This window comes from Neolamprologus brichardi, chromosome 15 (genome assembly GCF_056152115.1).
Source record: "Neolamprologus brichardi isolate AB-2024 chromosome 15, ASM5615211v1, whole genome shotgun sequence".
Lineage (NCBI taxonomy): Eukaryota > Metazoa > Chordata > Actinopteri > Cichliformes > Cichlidae > Neolamprologus > Neolamprologus brichardi.
Window position 1 is genome coordinate 38199144 of NC_142118.1, and position 18996 is coordinate 38218139.

Sequence of the window (18996 nt, forward strand, 5' to 3'; positions counted from 1 at the left end):
AAGAACTGATCGTTTTGAAACACTGATCAGTTTGATTTGAGAGAATATTTAAAATGAATGTGTGGTGGTGGTGTATGGCAGCAGGAATCGTGTCATCTCTTAAGTCTGATTTGAAGCCAATATTAAAAAATGAAAATCTTGCTTTCATGTCCTGTTTGACAGAGCAGAGGTTCTTCTCACAGTTGACCTCAGATGTGAGACGGCTGATTGTCTCATTATTGAAAACTAAACATTGTCTGAGTGACGTCAGAGCTGCTCATTTAAAAACATCTGAGAATAAGCCTCAGAATCAGGGAGCACACCGAGCGTCGCTGGCCAGCATCTTTTAGTGTCCGTTACCTGCCGGCAGTCCTTCAGCACAATGGTCAGCAGCAGGATGCTGCTTCTCGGTGCCTCCTGCTGGCTGCTCGTTGTTTTAGGGAGTTGCGAGGAGCCAATCGAAGAGAGATCAGCCGAATACGACGCCATCGAGACACAAGAAGAGAAAGAGCTGGTGAGTAGCAACGTCATGGCTGACCTATGATGGGTCATGATGATGCTATAAAGACAAAGGGGGCTGATTGTTGGGGCTGCAACAATTTTTTTTTCATTACAAATTTTGTTTCTGAATTGTTTTGTCTGTACTAACCCACAACAGCAACGCCTTTAGGAACAAATCTGAAGCTAGGTCTGTCGTCCATTCTGCATGACCATGTTGTCCATCAGCTGCTGCCTGCAGGTTGAGTTTTGCAAATTTGAGATTTTGGTCAGTCTTGTATTTTATTTGGCTTTCCTGCAAACAGGACTTGCAAGAAATGTTAAAAATTAGTCGGCTTTGATTGATATAAACTAAATCCAGTACAAACTTCAGGGCTGAGCCACCTTCTTGTATTGGCTGTATCATAAAGGCTTCCTTTGCAGTAAAGGAGAGAGGGGGGCTCAGTTATTCAGCCATCATGCTGACATCATCATCTAGAGCTGTTAAATTATGCTAGCATTTTCTTCATTATGAGAAGTTGACTTGAAAATGTTACCAGTTTAATTGAAGCAGTTTAGTGTTAACATGCTAATGATTATCACGGGCAAAGCTGAATGCTTTAGGCCTCTTTAAGGCCTCCCAGGCCTAAAAGCCGGATCTCTCAGAAACCTCAAGAGCAAACCGTAGTCTTTGACAGCTGTATTTGGTGCCAAGCAGCTTACATGCTTATCTCTTTATTTGAAACACTGTCCACATGTAGTATGAAAATTAGATATACAAGAAATGTAATAGTTATGAAGCCAAGTCTGAATTCATGCAATGTTTACAGCCCTTAAAACCTACAGAGTATGTGCCGCTGATCATTATCAATCCAGGCTGATGATGGTAAATGCTCCTCTGGGATCTCAAATGAATTCGATGGACGTAGCCATAAACATAATATGATGTTAGTTTCAGTTCTTCTGATTTCTGAGTCAGATTTTAACGTGATCTCTTTTCCTCCTTAGATTGAAGCTCTGCAGGAAGTTCTGGAGAAGCTAAAGGGCAAACAGCTGCCATCCTCAGAGAAAAAACTCGGCTGGCTCGCTGCTGTAAGTACGATCGTTCATTTCTTCCTCCTCCAGTGCTGATCAGATAGCTTGGGATTTATTTTAGGTGTTCAGGTTAGCAGATTTCCACCTCCAGAGTAAGCATGCACATTTCTCACACTGCATGCCATCCAAGTAATAAAGTACCATTGATCCTGAGTGGATAAGACAATCGGCCTCGTGCCAAACTGAAATGCCTCCCATCTTCCACAGAAACGAAAGATTTACAGACACAAACCTTTTTGGTTTCTGGTGATTCACATCTCTTTTTATATGAATATGTAACAATGTACTTGTCAGGCTTTGTTTGTCCAACTAATACTGTACTAGCAAATATCATAACTGTGTCCAGACTGAAAGACATGTTGTGTTTTTGTATGTCAGTGTGATGCAGGTGAGCAGTGTGCAATACGTAAGGCTTCGAGAATCGGGAAGCTGTGTGGCTGTCCCGGAGGAACCGTTTGCAACTTCAGTGTCCTCAAGTGTCTGTAAAGTTCAAACACTAAAGTCCTGCTCTTCAGAGAATAAAGACACGTTTTTAAAATCGCCTCTCGTCTGTTTGTTTATTACCTTTAATAAAAAAATCATTACTGACAATCGAAACTTGTTTCTCTTTTAGCTTTTTTTTATGAAGAAAAATTCAATTTGCACAGATACTACTGTATTTATAATGCATGATTACACGATCACACTTCAGTTATCTTTATTTATCAGTTTCTGGGTTATTTTAATGAACAACAGATGGGACGATATCGGTCTTAAGTTTGTACTTTTGCCGTACAGGGATTATTTGCACATAGTCTGACCTCTACCTTTTGCATACATGCAAACACTGACTTTGAAACTTTTTAATGACTATCCATCACTGAAACAGTACATATGAAAAATGACCAAAAGCAGAATAAGTCAACTTTAAAAGATTTTAAGATCACTTAGTAACAGCCAGAGTGTGTGGTGTTTGATGTTTAATGAAACTGACGTCAGCAGTGTAGCTGCCGGTGTGAAAAGCATTAAAAACAAAGTAACATCTGCGATAATCAAATTTCTGTCTGTACTTGTTTGATGTATGTACAAAAACCAGATAATCAGACAGGGTCCAGTTTTTGCATTAAGTTGAAAATTGCAAATTACATTAAATTTTCTGGTGACAAAAAATTTGTTGTGACCAAATAGAAGATTTAATACCTGAAAAAAGTTGCACACTGAACATGTTGTCATGTTTACCTCACAAGTACTTGAGTGAAATTAAAACCAGCAATATTTCCAGAACACTTACATTGCTCCAAGTGCTTCAACCTTTACTGCAACAAACATTTCAGATGTTCAACCTCCATTTCAACAGTAACATTTGAGGATATCCTGCAAAACCAACAGCTGCAATATTAAAACACTAAACTAGATCCTCAGATCTGAAGTAACATTCAGGTTATTTCAGTCGTCAAAATTTCCCAATGAAAGAGCAAAGCTTGAAATGTACAAAAAAATCTACTTTAATCCAAAACTGAGAAAAAAATATGGTGTTAACCTAAAACAATCCTCAGGTTTATTTAAATCGAAACGTTGACCCCCACCCCCACCCCCTCTGCCTAAAACAAAAGCATCTAATGAAAGTCATGAAAAGCCTGTAAAAGTCTTTGGATGAGTGAAGCTTCTAGCGCACAAAAAGGCATGCAACAAGCAAAACATCGTTCACACACTTAAACTTGATCGCAGCTGGCAGTAAAAATCTGACCTTGATCGGATTTCATTTAATGGAAATGGTTGTTCTAAAAATGGTCATATGTAACAGTAAAAAAGACAGTCAACAGCGTCCAGTGGGCAGTAAACGTCTCAGCTGTGGGGTAAAAAACAAAAGCAAGGTTTGTGTCCAGTCATTCAGCGTGATGCATCCCCACGGTAACCAGTTTGTTTGTTACGCAAAAAGTTTGTACAGCAGTCGGTATGTTAGTCCAGGCTCCGCTCCTCCTGCTGGACAGCAGTGCTCGCTGTTAGTACGACCGTTTTCCATGTTCAACTCCTAAAAAGCAGAAAAAACAAGTTAAGTGATGGTTATCAGTAATTAACCTAAAATGCACTTTGAATGTGGGAGGGAACCCAGACAGAACCCACACACAGAACTGTAGCTGGACGATGGGAGTTGAACCCAGGACCTCTTTGCTGTAGAGGTGGCAGTGTTAAACCCTTTGCCACCACCAATAAAGTGGGTGTCTATTCACTCTGCATAATACAGTAAATAAATAATGAACATCTCCTGTGTGTCTTGATGCATGCTCAACCATCCAGGTAAGTCAATCCCAAAAGGTTGATTTTGTTATCAGGACGTTTTCAGTGGGAGAAACGTTTCATCATCATCAGGTGACGTCTTCAGTCTCAGCTGACTGCAGGTTTCAATCTTATGAACAGAACATTGAAGGAACAATGGGCTGGGAGGTCAGTTTATGATCATTCAGATTCTCATGACCATTGATCAACATCTACTGAGCAAAGATACATCTATCGCCATCTTACAATGCTTTGATTGTAGCCATTCACCAACTCTCTATGAATGGTACTCATGGCCTTTGATCAGTGGTTGTTGAGGCTGTTAAAATCTCCCAAATGGATAAAAAACCTGAAGAAATGTAACTAAAACAGTGACATAGATATATGTCACATGCAGACTTCCCTTAACAAAAGATGCAAAAGAAACTTGGTCATAATAATAATAATAAAGACATTTGAGTCTACTTTACAAAGCAAATACCAGAGCACTGCGTTCTACTGAATTTACTTTTTCTTCACATTAAAAAACAGAAAAAATACATGAAAAAAGATCCACATATATTCAAACCTAAAAACAGTTTTTCTCTCAGAATAACTCAGTTTGCCAGATTAAATTCAATTTGCTTGAAACTTAGCAAATGGAATTTGATTTAGGAACAGAAATGTGTAAAACAATGAAGATCTATGAAATCTCACATTCTAACTACTAATTAATCTCTTTCACAGTGTGTCTTTTGTCCCATTTTCCGCCCCTTGTCCCAAAGTGGTTGTGGCAGATGGACGCCTGCCCCCCAGCCCGGCTCTGCCGGAGCTTTCTTCCTGTTTAAAGGAAGTTTTTCTTTCCCACTGTCGCCTAGTTCCTGCTCATTGGGGCTGTTTGTTTTCTGTGTTTTTGTAGGATCTTTACCTACAGTGTAAAGCTCCTTGAGGCAACTGTTGTGATTTGGCACTATTTATATATAAAACTGCATTTAACTGAAGTGTCTAGCTCCACCCCAACATTTAAAGGACTCAAAAATTTAAAGGACTTAAAATTTAAGGACGCTCTTTTCTACGGCTTTTCTGCAGCCTCTTTGTTGCAGTGAGCAACTCCAGCCAGCAGATGGAGAACTATTTATTTTGTGAGTGTGTGTCTTAACCTGTGTAATGAACTGTGGTATTTTAGTAACTGCAGATTCATGCAGACTTTTGTCATCTTTTTATGTTGTTGCATATTATAATTACATGTTTAATCATTTATTTTACACCATTAATGAGTTTATTCTGTTGAACGTTTTTTGAAAGTGACAATAGATCATTCATTTCCATGTTGTTACATTTTTAAGCAAAAGAGTTTTCATCTGTGTTTGTTGCAGGATGCCAGCTGGTAAATACTAAAGACATATAAAAACTAACACACACACACAATAAATAAAACTAAAGTAAAATGAAAAATGTTTTTAACAATAAACTCTTAACTGAAATCTACTTAAACTCAACTTTAAATAAAATATTTAAATCTAGCAAAGATAAAACCAGGAGGACTCCCTGCTACACCCTGTGCAGAACACGTTTGGGTGCAGCAGGTTGTTTAGGATCAGATTTGGCATCATGCATAAGGGACTAACATTGCAGGGAGACAGATGTGTAAGCATCGTTGCTACTCACAGGTTATCAGATGCAGAGCACTGCAGACAAGCAGCATCAGTGCAGGAATACCAGCAAACAGAGGAGCAGTGGAACTAGGGGCAGAGGTGGGGGCCCGTGGCTGTGTCAGCTGAGGAGCTTCAGATTTGGTCGCTGTACACTTCTGACTGTTAACACAAAAGCAGAGACAGAGTCAGAACTACCGCCTCCTTCAGGAGAATCCCCCAATGATCAGTTTAGCTCACGGTGAGGACTCACAGCTGCTTCTGCACAGCCTGCTTGCTGGACTCGCAGCCTTTGGTCTGAGCCTGAGCTGCCATCATGTTGTTCTCAGCAGCCTTCTGCAGACTCTCTGCAGCCTCGGTCTTATGAACGGCCTGGGTCAGGTTCTGTTCAAGGGTGTCAATTTCATCTGAGAACAGAAAACAGGGAAAACACCAGTGAATGCAAGGAACAATGCAAAAACAGATGAAGCACACAAACAGCACACATACAGGATACTTCCAGATTCTGTTAAAAGGGGATTCTCCCTCCCCACTGTCGCCAAGTGCTTCCTTACATGGGATTGCCTGATAGCTGAGGTTATCTTATTATATTGTCTCACAATATAAAGCATCTTGAGAGGACTGCAGTTGGAAACTGGTGCTTTAAAAAAATGTAGTTCTGTGAAGTAGAAATAAAACTCCAAGTCTACGTTCTGCTTAGTTTTCTGGACCTGTAGATTTCCCTTTAACAGGCTGACATGGTCACGTTTTTTCCTCACAGTTTTCCAACCCAGCAACAGTAACTAACCAATCCTACACTTGTTTTCTTGGGAACTCCTCAGTCCGGACACGCTTTGAGGGTTTGTCTCAGGTCTGCGCCTGCATTAGCTTATAAGGAAACATGGAGTGGTATCAGAGAGGCTCCAGTGGGAGTTATGTGAGGAATGACCTGTGCTGTGCTGCCAGCACTCGTCTTGTCTGGACTTTGACTTGGTCATTTGCAGAATGTTACTCAGGCTCAGTGAGATCATCATCATCAATCCTACAACCTGATTTTTTTTCTAGAGTTGTGGCATCATTTCACTTGTTTCCAACACACATTCATTTATTTCCTTTCATACTAAATTCTTTCCAACATTCTCACACTTCTAAAAACCAGGCTTTTAAAGTCTTCTGCCAAACAGCAAAATTATTTCAGTATGTTTAAAAAAAGCAGCAACATCTAAAGCTGGAAAATGAACCTAAATCAGAAGCCTGAAAAACTGCAGCCCAAACCTGGTAAACAACAATTTTGACTTTGTAGCCAATCCCATCCTTCACAACAGCTGTATAGTCAGGATGTCCTAAAAACTCCCTGAAAAGCCTTCAGCTAATCCAAAATGCTGCAGCAAGAGTCCTGACAGGGACTAGAAAGAGAGAGCAGATTTCTCCTGTTTTGGCTTCCTGTTAAATCCAGAATTCAAAATCCTGCTCCTCACATACAAGGTCTTAAATAATCAGGCCCCATCTTATCTTAATGACCTTGTAGTACCATATCACCCTATTAGAGCACTTCGCTCTCGCTCTGCAGGCCTACTTGTTGTTCCTAGAGTATTTAAAAGTAGAATGGGAGGCAGAGCCTTCAGTTTTCAGGCCCCTCTTCTGTGGAACCAGCTTCCAGTTTGGATTCAGGAGACAGACACTATCTCTACTTTTAAGATTAGGCTTAAAACTTTCCTTTTTGCTAAAGCATATAGTTAGGGCTGGACCAGGTGACCCTGAATCCTCCCTTAGTTATGCTGCAATAGATGTAGGCTGCCGGGGGATTCCCATGATGCATTGAGTTTTTCCTTTCCAGTCACCTTTCTCACTCACTATGTGTTAACAGACCTCTCTGCATTGAATCATATCTGTTATTAATCTCTGTCTCTCTTCCACAGCATGTCTTTATCCTGTCTTCCTTCTCTCACCCCAACCGGTTGCAGCAGATGGCCCCGCCCCTCCCTGAGCCTGGTTCTGCTGGAGGTTTCTTCCTGTTAAAAGGGAGTTTTTCCTTCCCACTGTCGCCAAAGTGCTGCTCATAGGGGGTCATATGATTGTTGGGTTTTTCTCTGTATCTATGAAGCGCCTTGAGGCGACTTTTGTTGTGATTTGGCGCTATATAAATAAAATTGAATTGAATTGAATTGAATTATAGTATGTGTAACTTACCAGTTTAAATTATATTATAGCTTAAAGTTTGCATTATTAGCATTTGGCTTATTTGACTGACAGGTAGTTAGAGACATAGGGGGCTGTAGCTGTAGGTTCATAGCAATGACTGTATAAAAGTATTCTACAGTCATTGGTGCATAGATAAAGATGAAAGTAGCGACCTAACATCATCCATTGGTTTCGTTGTGTCTGATTCTGAGATCAGGTTTTTTCCCATTGACATTTTGGTTTCAAAAACCAGAAGTGACAAGAAGGCACGGGTCTGATTGTGAAACCGCTTCCTAATGACCTGAGACTGGAAACTTGTAGGTCAGTGAGCATTCTTAAATTTTAGGCGTAACTTAATTTTTTTATTCAGTATGTCTCAAATGCAGTTATGTAATAAATAGCATGGCTCGCTGAATAACTGTCCAAGACATCTGTGCTTTGGTTTTGGTGAAAAACAATTAGTGAGGTTTTATTGGTCTGTTTAATACATACATACAGCGTTTGGTGCAAACAGAATAATTTCAGGGATCAAAAGTACACATTTTAAACGAAAACACGCCCTGGCTACATGTTTTTTCCTAGTCCGATGTTTTTGTGACTGATTTCTTCCACACTGATTTGTTCATATCAAATAGTGACTGATGTTTATCAGAGCAACCCTCTCCCTGCTAACACAATGCTCCTTTCATATCTCCTCCGTACAGGAATTTATTGTTTCCCTTCAACCGCTTGCTACAGGAAGTCACCTCCATTAATGTATGTCTCCACTTCCCATCAGGCCACTGTTCTTGCCCTGTTATTTTTTGAGATTCCTAGTCAAGAAAAATTGCTTTCATTCGTATGATAAAGATGAGTATTTTATGGTACAGTATAAAAAATATCACTTAAACAATACAAAGAGTTTTAGTTTGACATCTGTTTTTTTAATGAGCTCTTTTTAAAAAGGAACTACTTAAACCAAGTCCTGCTGCTTTGGTCCAAAACTCATAATATGAACAGCTTTAAGAATTGATCTCATTGAACAAAAGTTAAGAATGTGAGTGCTGAGCTGACCAGCAGGAGAGAAGACATCTATGTGTCACCACAAAGTGGTCAGAAACACTTTTTTAGTTTCATTTTCAGTTTACGATGAAATGAGACAAACAAGACTAAAGCAGATTATCTTTTGAGATGGTTATCTTATTTGTTGCCGTTTACTAGTTCAAACCGGTTTGACAAAGAAAACATGCTGCTGTCATCCCTCCAGGGCTAAATCAATAGGTTAAAATAAACACCGGGCACAGGTAATATTTTGGATTAGAATTTAAAAATTGCATGTTTTCATTGTCCAGGGTTAGAACATCTTAGATGACCCCATACTTAACTGGTTAGTCAGTAATAGGTGGTTTGAATTAAGCTTAAGTGTTAATGACTAAACTTAATGACCAACCCAAAACCTCAGTCGATAGTGATTCTTTTCTGCATATTTGGTGTCCGGGACACTCTGAGCACTGAACTGCATTTTTACACAAAACATTAACATTACAGAGAATCCAGACATCATCTCCAAGACGCTCAGAAAGTCCAACTGCCTCAACAACAAACCGACCTCCATGAGTGCAACTCTCAAAATGACAATATATAGACTTTACACCTGCTTAAAGAAATCCTACATCACATATACACTACCAGACAAAAGCTTGGACACACCTTCCAATTTCATGGTTTTGCTTTATTTTCATGACTATTTACATTGTAGATTCTCTCTGAATGAACACATGGAATTATGTAGTAAAAAAAGTGTGAAATAACTCAAAACTTAGAGTCTTCCAAATATCCGTCCTTAGCTTTGATTACTGCCTTGCACTCTCTTGGCATTCTCTCAATGAGCTTCATGAGGTCGTCACCTGAAATGGTTTCCAACAGTCTTGAAAGAGTTCCCAGAGAGGCTGAGCGCTTGTCGGCCCTTTGGCCTTCACTTTGCGGTCCACCTCATCCGAAACCATCTTGATTGGGTTGAGGTCGGGTGACTGTGGAAGCCAGACCATCACTTCTTGGTCAGTTAGCTCTTACACAGCCTGGAGGTGTGTTTGGGTCATTGTCCTGTTGTAATATTAATGATGGACCAATTAAACGGAAACCGGATGGGATGGCATGTCGCTACAGGATGCTGTGTTAGCCATGCTGGTTCAGTGTGCACCCGCAAAGCCCCCCCACACCATCAAACCTCCTCCTCCATGCTTCACAGTGGGAACTATGCATGTAGAGATCATCCATTCACGTCTTCTGCATCGCACAAAGACACCGCAGGTGGAACCAAAGATCTCAAATGTGGACTCATCAGACCAAAGCTCAGATTTCCTCTGGTCTAATGTCCGTTCGTTGTGTTTCTTGGCCCAAACAAATCTCCTCTGCTTGTAGCTTTTCCTTAGTCTTGGTTTATCAGCAGCTATTTGACCATAAAGGCCTGATTCAGTCTCCTCTGAATAGTTGATGTAAAGATGTGTCTGCTACTGGAACGCTCTGTGCTATTTATCTGGGCTCTAATCTGAGCTGCTGCTAACTTGCGATTTCTGAGGCTGGTGAATTTATCCTGAGCAGCAGAGGTGAGTCTTGGGCTTCCTTTCCTGGGGCAGTCCTCGTGTGATCATGTTTCGTTGTAGCGCTTGATGGTTCTGGTGGCTGCACTTGGGGACACATTTGAAGTTTCGTGAATTTTCCGGACCGACCGACGTTAAAGTAATGATGAACTGTTGTTTCTCTCTACTTAGCAGATTGGTTCTTGCCATAATATGAATTATAACAATTGTCAAATAGGGTTGTCAGCTGTGCACCAACCTGACTTCTGCATAACACAACTGATGGTCCCACTCAAGGCAAAGAAATTCAACAAATGAACCCTGACAAGACACGGCTGTGAAGTGAAACCATTTCAGGTGACCACATCATGAAGCTCACTGAGAGGAGGCCAAAGGCGGCTACTTCAAGGAATCTAAAATATAAAACATATCAATATCTTATCAATCTTTTCTTTGCTACATAATTCTATATATCTGGCTTCAAATATTTGATTTCTTCAGTATGTATCTACAATGTAGGAAGTAGTATAAATAAAGAAAAAACATTAAATGAGGAGGCGTGTCCAAACCTTTGACTGGTAGTTTATACACCAAAAACACCACAAAGTGAACCACTTGCCTCCCTGAGAGAATGTGCACAAAAGAGGAAGTGAAACATAAATGGTTCCTAAACTCAAACCCATGCAGTTTCCTGTTGCAACAACTCAGTCGAAGGTTTTTTTACATAACTGTTTCATCAGCTTTAAAAGAATAACAAAGGATATGCAAACACACCGATGGGCAGCTGTTTTAGAACGAGACATTGCCTGGCTTTGGAAAGAAAAACAAAACAACAAAAAATGATCTAATTAATTTTAGAAGCTCCACACAATGCTGATGCAGTTCAACCATCAACCCTGCTGGTACTGAAATATCTCCAGCACTTGGATTCGCAGGATTTTATAGTTTGTGTTGCTGCAAACAGCACAAAGAATCAAAGACAACTGTTGCACCAGGTTTTGGACCTGATCATTAGAGGAAACATGAAGATATGTAAGAGTTAAATTAAAATGCAGGTGTTGGAGTTTGTGACATGTTGAGCTGCTCTGTGAAGTCACTTCTGCCCTGCGAGCTGTTGGCATAGCGCTGTGATCCTTCAATGCAGGGAAACCCACATTCCTCAGACCTGACGAGTCCCGCTGTTTGTTCTGAAAGTAATTACACCGGCAAAGACCCAGCAACAAAGGAACAATGCACCAGTGTTGTGTGTAAAGTTGCTACTTTGGCCAGGTCTCTATGTAAAAGAGATTTTTATCTCAGAATTCCTGATAAAGTAAACGTAAAAAAAATGAATAAATTCTACTGATGAGGCAAATCTACTGCGACAACGTCCAGAAATGACAACAACACTGACAACGAGATCCAGACAGAGTGATGGTGTTTTAGGTGTTGAGACAACAGCACCTACAACTTGGGCTGTTGCTGGTAATACCAGCCCTCCACTTCTTTTTGTTTTTTGACCAATCGTGTATTTATTTACACTCTGTCCTCATGGTAACAGTGGAGGAAAATATGGCTAAGAATAGGGCCGGGAAAAGTCTCCTTTCATGGCAGTGATGGAGTTTTTCCTACCTCTCAGCAGGCCGAGCTGAACAGTGAGGTTTGCTTTTTTCTGTCGCAGTTCCTCGATGTCCTCCTGCATGATGGTCATGTTGCTGTTCAGGAGGACCTGTAGAATGAATTAAACACACCCCAAAGGGAGAAGAAGAAAAAGAAACCTTGATGTTACTGTGAGTCAACAGTTCTGTGCATTACATTTGTGTAATGTTTAGCTTTTCCTATCAATAATATTTCATTTTATATCACAAATCCCTTGATTTAACAGCAAGTTGCTGATAGTTGACAGAACTATCAGCAACTTGTAGCAAGAGGGTCAGTGGTTAGTTTAAGACTACGCTCTTATTTTCTTATGCCTCCATCATTATCAACCACATATTTTATATATATTGTAATAATTTAAAACAGCAAAATTCTGATCAAAATCTGTAGGAAAATGGTAAATGGCCTGTATTTATACAGCGCTTTACTAGTCCCTAAGGACCCCAAAGTGCTTTACATATCCAGTCATCCACCCATTCACACACTGGTGATGGCAGCTACATTGTAGCCACAGCCACCCTGGGGCGCACTGACAGAGGCGAGGCTGCCGGACACCACCGGGCCCTCTGACCACCACCAGTAGGCAACGGGTGAAGTGTCTTGCCCAAGGACACAACGACCGAGACTGTCCAAGTTGGGGCTCGAACCGGCAACCTTCCGATTACAAGACGAACTCCCAACTCTTGAGCCACGATCGCCACTGCTCACCTAATGGCCCGAGTACACATCATCCTGAGGCTACAATGGTGTGGACAAAAACATGCAGCTTCACTAACCACTGGGTGGCATCACCAGGGTTATGTCCATGTTTTGTGTAAATTTACCACAAACAGTTTATTGGTGGTAAGAATTCATTTTTAGTCATACAATAGGATTCATATTTAGATTTAGTGAGTTTAAAAAAGCTGTCTGAGACATTGTTGACTTTCTGAGTATTGTGACAGAAAGATTTCACTCGTTTATTTTCAAGAAACTTTAAAGATTTGGGGCATTGATTAGGTGTGTGGAGCGTATTCCAACTGCTCGTCCACTTTGTCACAAGGTGCTTCATCTCAGGAGGCGAGTATGTGGGCGTGAACAAACTTCACAGGATCAAAGGAAGCAATGAACCAAGAAACTGACAAATAGATGAACCGGGACTACCTCTGCTAACTAGTCACTAGTCTTTTAGTAGAAAACTCAAATGTTCACAACCAGCATGAACAGGTTCTTTATGTGTAACAACCACAAACTGTAACGTGACTCACCAAGAGTCACGTTACAGTTTGAATCTGTGTACATGCAGTAAAGATTTTCAAGTTTAACAAGTTTTTCATGAAGTTGATTCTTTCCAACAATTTTATTGTTTTTATACGTATGATTTGTTAAACCTGTAAATCAGTTGCTAAAATGTGAGCTGGGTCTTCATGCCACCTCAGTGACTGTTGGGTTCGGCACACATCATGACTCAGACTCTCCTTTCTGTTGCCTTCTTCCTGCTGTGTGATGGCAGGATTCCTCTTTGCTCTTTGGGAGCATGCAACATGAACATTTTGAGCAATCTAGAAAATTTGGCAAAGCTTAAATCAGCAGTAGAAACATTAATTTAATTATGAACTTTTTCAGTAAAAACAATCTAGATATTTTGACTTCACATAAATAATATACAGCTAGGACTTTTTTGTTTTCTGTAATGAACAGAGCTTCTATGTGGCAACAATTCAGTGTTTCATATCATTTTTGGTACGACATCAACTTGGACCAAACTTTGTGTTCTCAGAGCTAAGCTGGTGACTGAAAGCAGGACAGCGCCGGCTGTTAGCAGAATTCCTTTCATCACAGGCAACAGTTATTATTAGATGTAAAGGACCAGTCCAAACAAATCTCTGCATCCTGAGAGGCATTTTAATGATACAATATAACATAATCTGTCCACTCAGACTTCCCTGATAATGACACTGATGCTGTGCAGAGATCTTTATTACATCAATCTCTTATCAATACTGGAGCATAAGGACAGCTTTCCAAAATCCCCCTATTGTTATCACAATGACTCCTCAATATGTAAAGTGAGAACTTTCATGTTAGTTCTCAAACGTGAGAACTAAAGTCAACCTCTGCAGTGGTTTTGCATCATCACTGGTCGGAAGTTGAGTTGTGCGTTGGTTATTTTGTCATCTGTAAAATATGGTAAATGGCCTGTATTTATATAGCGCCTTACTAGTCCCTAAGGACCCCAAAGCACTTTACACATTCAGTCATCCACACATTCACACACTGGTGATGGCAGCTACATTGTAGCCACAGCCACCCTGGGGCGCACTGACAGAGGCGAGGCTGCCGGACACTGGCGCCACCGGGTCCTCTGACCACCACCAGTAGGCAACGGGTGAAGTGTCTTGCCCAAGGACACAACGACCGAGACTGTCGGAGACGGGGCTCAAACCGGCAACCTTCCAATTACAAGACGAACTCCCAACTCTTGAGGCACGATCGCCCTAGTAGTGCACTGTGGGATTGTTAGACAATTATGTGTAGGTTTTAGCATAACAACATTAACAGAGATATCTGCACGACTCCGGGCGATGGCGTTTCAGTGGTTCACTTTACCGTTTGATCAGTTTTTGGGTTTTTCTTGTTTTCGTAGAACATTTTTTGAAGGCTCGACGTACGGATCTGGATGACTTTCTGTTTGCTGTTCTTCTGCACTCACAGCAGTGCTTCTTTCTGCTAACTGTGTGGTTTCTGATCTTTACCAATGTCTTAACATTCATACTGATTGATTTCTGATAGACAAGGAGTGCAAAAATGGATCAATAGGTGCTTCCAATGTTGCTGGTCTCATTGATAACTTTTACAGTAAAAAAAAAGTGCAATAACAATCACTTAAAGGAAGTTAATACCCAAGTCAAAAGACAAACATTACAGACAGCCTCAGCTGATTAACATGAAAACACACCAACTAAAATTAAACCCAGATCTGAAAATTTCACGTAACAACTGCAAATATCACATGTAGTCCAAACGTTTCCCATCTGAGAGCTCCGAGCATGACTGGACTGAGACGGTTGTTCTTTACATGCAGAAAAGAAGAAAGTTTACGGCAGTGGAGTTTACCTGACACGTCCAGGCTTTTTTGTCTTTCTTAATCCTGGCAAAAGGTTTTAGGAAACTCCCACCTCTTACATTGTTGTTGCCTTTTTTTAACCAGTTTTTCTAATTAGATTCTCACTTACTCAGGTGCAGTTAACATTATTGCTTATTAGATGGCTAGAAGTAATGGTCATATAAGGTAACAGACTTTACTGCAGGTCGCTCTGCACAGTCCAAATCCAAGCACAGTGGAGTTGCAGGACTCGGATGGCGTTATCAGCCAGTGCTACCAAGTAGCCTCTGTTAGCAAGCTGCAGCCATTTACTGTGTGGGTGTTTTATGCACACAGTGCTAAGTAACAAATACATTAAATATGAAACAAATAAATAAAAAACACTACAATTTAATTTACTGTGAATTCAGCACAAACTTCTTGGACATGTTAGTAAAGTTAAGAATTATCTTTCAGATATCTCCTTTAAAAATCCTCTAAAAGATCGTAAGTGCACTGGAGGAATTCCAGCTTTGCTTCTCAGTTTCTCTGTTGTTAGATGCTCTCTGCATGCTCACTGAATGTCCTGATTAACCAGCTGCAGTAATATAAGATAACCTTTCCTTTTTATAGACAGGTGACATCTACATCAGAAGAGTGGAGGGATAGAGGTGGTGCAACTTTGTCAGGTCCCTTTGAAAACTTTGTATTTTGCACTTTGCTCAAGGCTCAAAGCTTCTTAGGAGGATTTTTTTGTTTGTTTGTTGTGCATCACTTTTTACTTTTGCTTTCATTTGCTGGGAGGGTTTAGCCAGTACTTTGGGGTAAAACGAAACTCTTCACATTGGTAACCCTGTTTATGTAAATGTTTAGATTGACTTTGCTAAAACTTTGTCTGTGCGGTGATGCCACAGGAGACCTTCTGCAAAAAGAAAAAGCCTGCACTGCTTAACAGCATTAATTGCAATGCTGGGGAAATGTTGATGAGAATAACTGCTAACCTCTGAAAAGAAGCTGAATGATATCTGACAGGATTTCTTCTACCAGCTTGAAGTTGAGCACAGGAAGCTGACAGGAAGAACAAAATAAACTTTGGTTTCTTTGGTACTTTCCAAAATATCTGCTTTGTCAGTGTGGATGAACATCTTGCTATAACTCTCATAAACACGCATATTTAAGAGATCTTTGCTCATTGGCACTCAGCCCTAAAAGCAGCTTCAACATAAGATTCAGTTTCCTGAGTTTCATTTTCCTTTTATGTTTGCGAGGATCTGAATTGTGCACATCACAGTGGTGAGCTGTTCAGGTTCATTTTTCTAGAAAAATGCTGTGTGTTTGTGCATGCATCCATTTCATAATCTCAATAGCTGTAGACAGCGAGCAGCAATGACGCCTGCAACTACTTCAGCACAAAAATGTGTGCTGAAGCCAAACATTTTTACTGGATGAGTAGAAAAGTCAGAGTCAAGAGGGGAGAAGTTAGACTGAGGAAAAAGTAAGTAGCAGGGAGGGAGGGAGGGAGGAAGGGAGGGAGGAGTGAGTCAGGACGAACCACAGGAGGAGGGAGAGAGAAGGCAAACACTCATTTTTTCCAACCAGCGACTCTCAGAATACAGAGCTGGAAATGTTGGAAGCAGCTGAATGCCTCTTATCCTATAAACACTGAGTCAAGCCTGCAGGGAGGAAAAAGTTGTTGTACGCGAAGGAAAATCAGGTTTCCCAAAGTGGAAAGAGTTGAGCAAAGAGGAGAGAATCCCACTCTGTTCATATCTGAGCTCATTTTCACACTCAGAGAAATCCTTGTTGCATCAAACTCAGCTCTGCACCTTCACTGTGGATATTTTGACTCCTAAACATGCTGAACTCTGGTCTCTGTCGACCCTCTGATGAGATTCATTGATACGTCTCAGCTTTTTTTCTTTGTGAGGACAGATGGAAGCCGTTAGTGTTTTGGTGAGGTGGGTGGGGCGGCTTTGGTTTCAATTTGGCAAGCTGGATTAAAAAAAGATGCTATTTTCAGTATCAGTATTAAGTTTGTAATTTAAGTCAAACTATCATTCTGGGGAGCTTCCAGTGCATGCTGGGAAGTCTGCTGATGTTTGGGACTCATTGTGAGTTAAGCACAGCTTCAGTCTAAAACTGACAAGAATAAAAAACTGAGGTCAATCGAATGCATTTCTATTTGACTCTTTGCAGTGTCGACTGTAGGTTCTATTGGTGGTTGTGATGAAAGGAACCAATCAAAAAGATTTTGACTTTTATTCCCGCAGTATCAAAGATAAAGAGCATTTTTTTTAAACCGGTTTAAAATTCTCAGAAGTGAAAGGAGCATATTAGTCATTTCATTTAGTTTAGATTTGCCAAACATCCACCTTCCCCCCGCTCTACTTTGTGGAGCTCAGCTATGCCAGCTATCAAAGGCCAAGAGGCAGGTATGCCCTTCAGACAAATATCCACACTTGCATTTACACTAACATTCAATTAGGATTAATCATCAAACTGTGGGAGGAAGCAGGAGGACCCGGAGATGAGTGGAGCATGAACCTCCACACAGGAACACGGGACCTTCTTGGTGTACGACAGTGCTAACCACTGTAGCAGCAGGCCGACCTACACAACATTTCTATTAAAAAAGACGTAGAGCTTCTTAATTGAAGCCTCTATGAAAAGTCACATGATATTGCAGGATAACATTTAGTATGACTGCAGTGTTGCAGCTGGAAATTATTATAATGTCTTAGATACAATAAGCAGCTTCTGAAGGGTTTGTGGAGTTACGGGTGTAGTAAGACTAACCGACCATCGTGCAAACTAACCTCGAAGAAAATTACTCGTTGGTCCAACGATATATGAACATTTTCTAATATGAAGCAAAGGCTGGCTCACCATTTTAATGAAACAACCATATGCAAAGATAGGTACAGCAGGAGGGGAGCTTTGCTCTGATAACTGATCCAACTGGTGCTCTGTTATTCTATTCTATTCTATTCTTTTCTATTCTATTCTATTTCTTCTACATCATTGTAAACTACATCATCAGTCTGACATAAATGCCACCCGTGGGTAGCAGAGGAGGTGCTGGAATGATAAATAAATGAGTGAACTCACGTTTTCCTGCCGGCACTCCTCCAGTGTGACATTGGTGGTATTGAGTTGGCCCAGGAGCACCAGGTTCTCAGCTCTCTGTTGGTCTGTCTTCCTCCTTTCCTCCAACACCATCCCCTCCAGAGCTTCTTTGTTCTTGTTATACACCACCTTTGCCCCTTCCATCTTCTCGGTGACCTCCTGCAGCTCGGCGTGGCATTGGGCTCTGCCTTTCATGTCGGGAGATGTCGCCCACACCACGATCACGATGAGAGAGATGATGGACCAGAGCGCCAGCAGGGCAATCACCACATTCTTTACCTTCTGGGAGGACTTGGAGGCGGCCGCCATCGGGGGGATTGGAGGTGATGAAAATGATGACAAAGATGAAGAGCGGTGGAGTGAGCAGCTGCTCTCAGTGAGTCTCTCAGGTTGGAGTGAGCTGGAGTTTCCCTTCAGGCTGGGCAGGGACACAGGGAGGGGCTCCCTCACACGATGACAGGAGGACGGCAAACCTCACCATCTCCACCCCCAGGAACCATCCCACCCTGAACCTCGCCCTCCTCCTTCTCTGTGTCGGTGTTATCAAACCCAGAGAGCACGCAGCGATCAACAGGAAAGTTACAATATCAGCGTGAAGCCAGCAGAGTTTAGCACTCACACAGAGCTAAGTTGGAAAGAGAGAGGGAGTGTGTCTGTGGGAGGGAGGGTGTGTGTCGAACACTGAAGCTTTCTGTTTCTATTTCCCAGCTCGCCCGTGATGATCTTGGATGAACTGCAAACATGCTCCAGGCAGAGAAATGAAACTCAGAAAACAGAAACAGAAACAGAAAAGAAACGTAGCATCAGAAAGAAAACCTACGTTACAGCCGCATTCATGTTTTCATGCCAGCTGCTGGCACGTAGATCCCACAAGCCCCACCCTCTGATTCACAACACCACAGCCCCCAATGCCCACCATGTCTACCTTCGCTGTGATTGGCTCAGGGGCAACAGTCTGTGGTTTAGCCAAACATCTTTTTAAACATCTTTAACTCCTACCAGGAGCTTTAAG

At 41.2% G+C, this 18996-nt stretch overlaps 2 protein-coding genes across 2 annotated transcripts; one reads left to right on the forward strand and one right to left on the reverse strand.

Annotated features, from left to right (window-relative positions):
• Nucleotides 1-250: 250 nt before the first annotated feature.
• Nucleotides 251-2071, forward strand: LOC148098643 (cocaine- and amphetamine-regulated transcript protein-like). The gene is made up of 3 exons (XM_087852861.1): nt 251-493; nt 1465-1548; nt 1930-2071. The coding sequence occupies exons 1-3, from the start codon at nt 362-364 to the stop codon at nt 2035-2037; spliced, it is 324 nt and encodes a 107-aa protein (XP_087708987.1). The 5' UTR covers nt 251-361; the 3' UTR covers nt 2038-2071.
• A 160-nt stretch (nt 2072-2231) lies between these two features.
• On the reverse strand, nt 2232-18625 carry LOC102797942 (uncharacterized). Its single transcript, XM_087852862.1, has 5 exons — nt 17967-18625; nt 11768-11864; nt 5692-5845; nt 5455-5600; nt 2232-3562 (listed from the first exon to the last, which is right to left on the reverse strand). Coding segments are annotated over exons 1-5 (726 nt in total). The 5' UTR covers nt 18294-18625; the 3' UTR covers nt 2232-3560.
• Nucleotides 18626-18996: the final 371 nt, after the last annotated feature.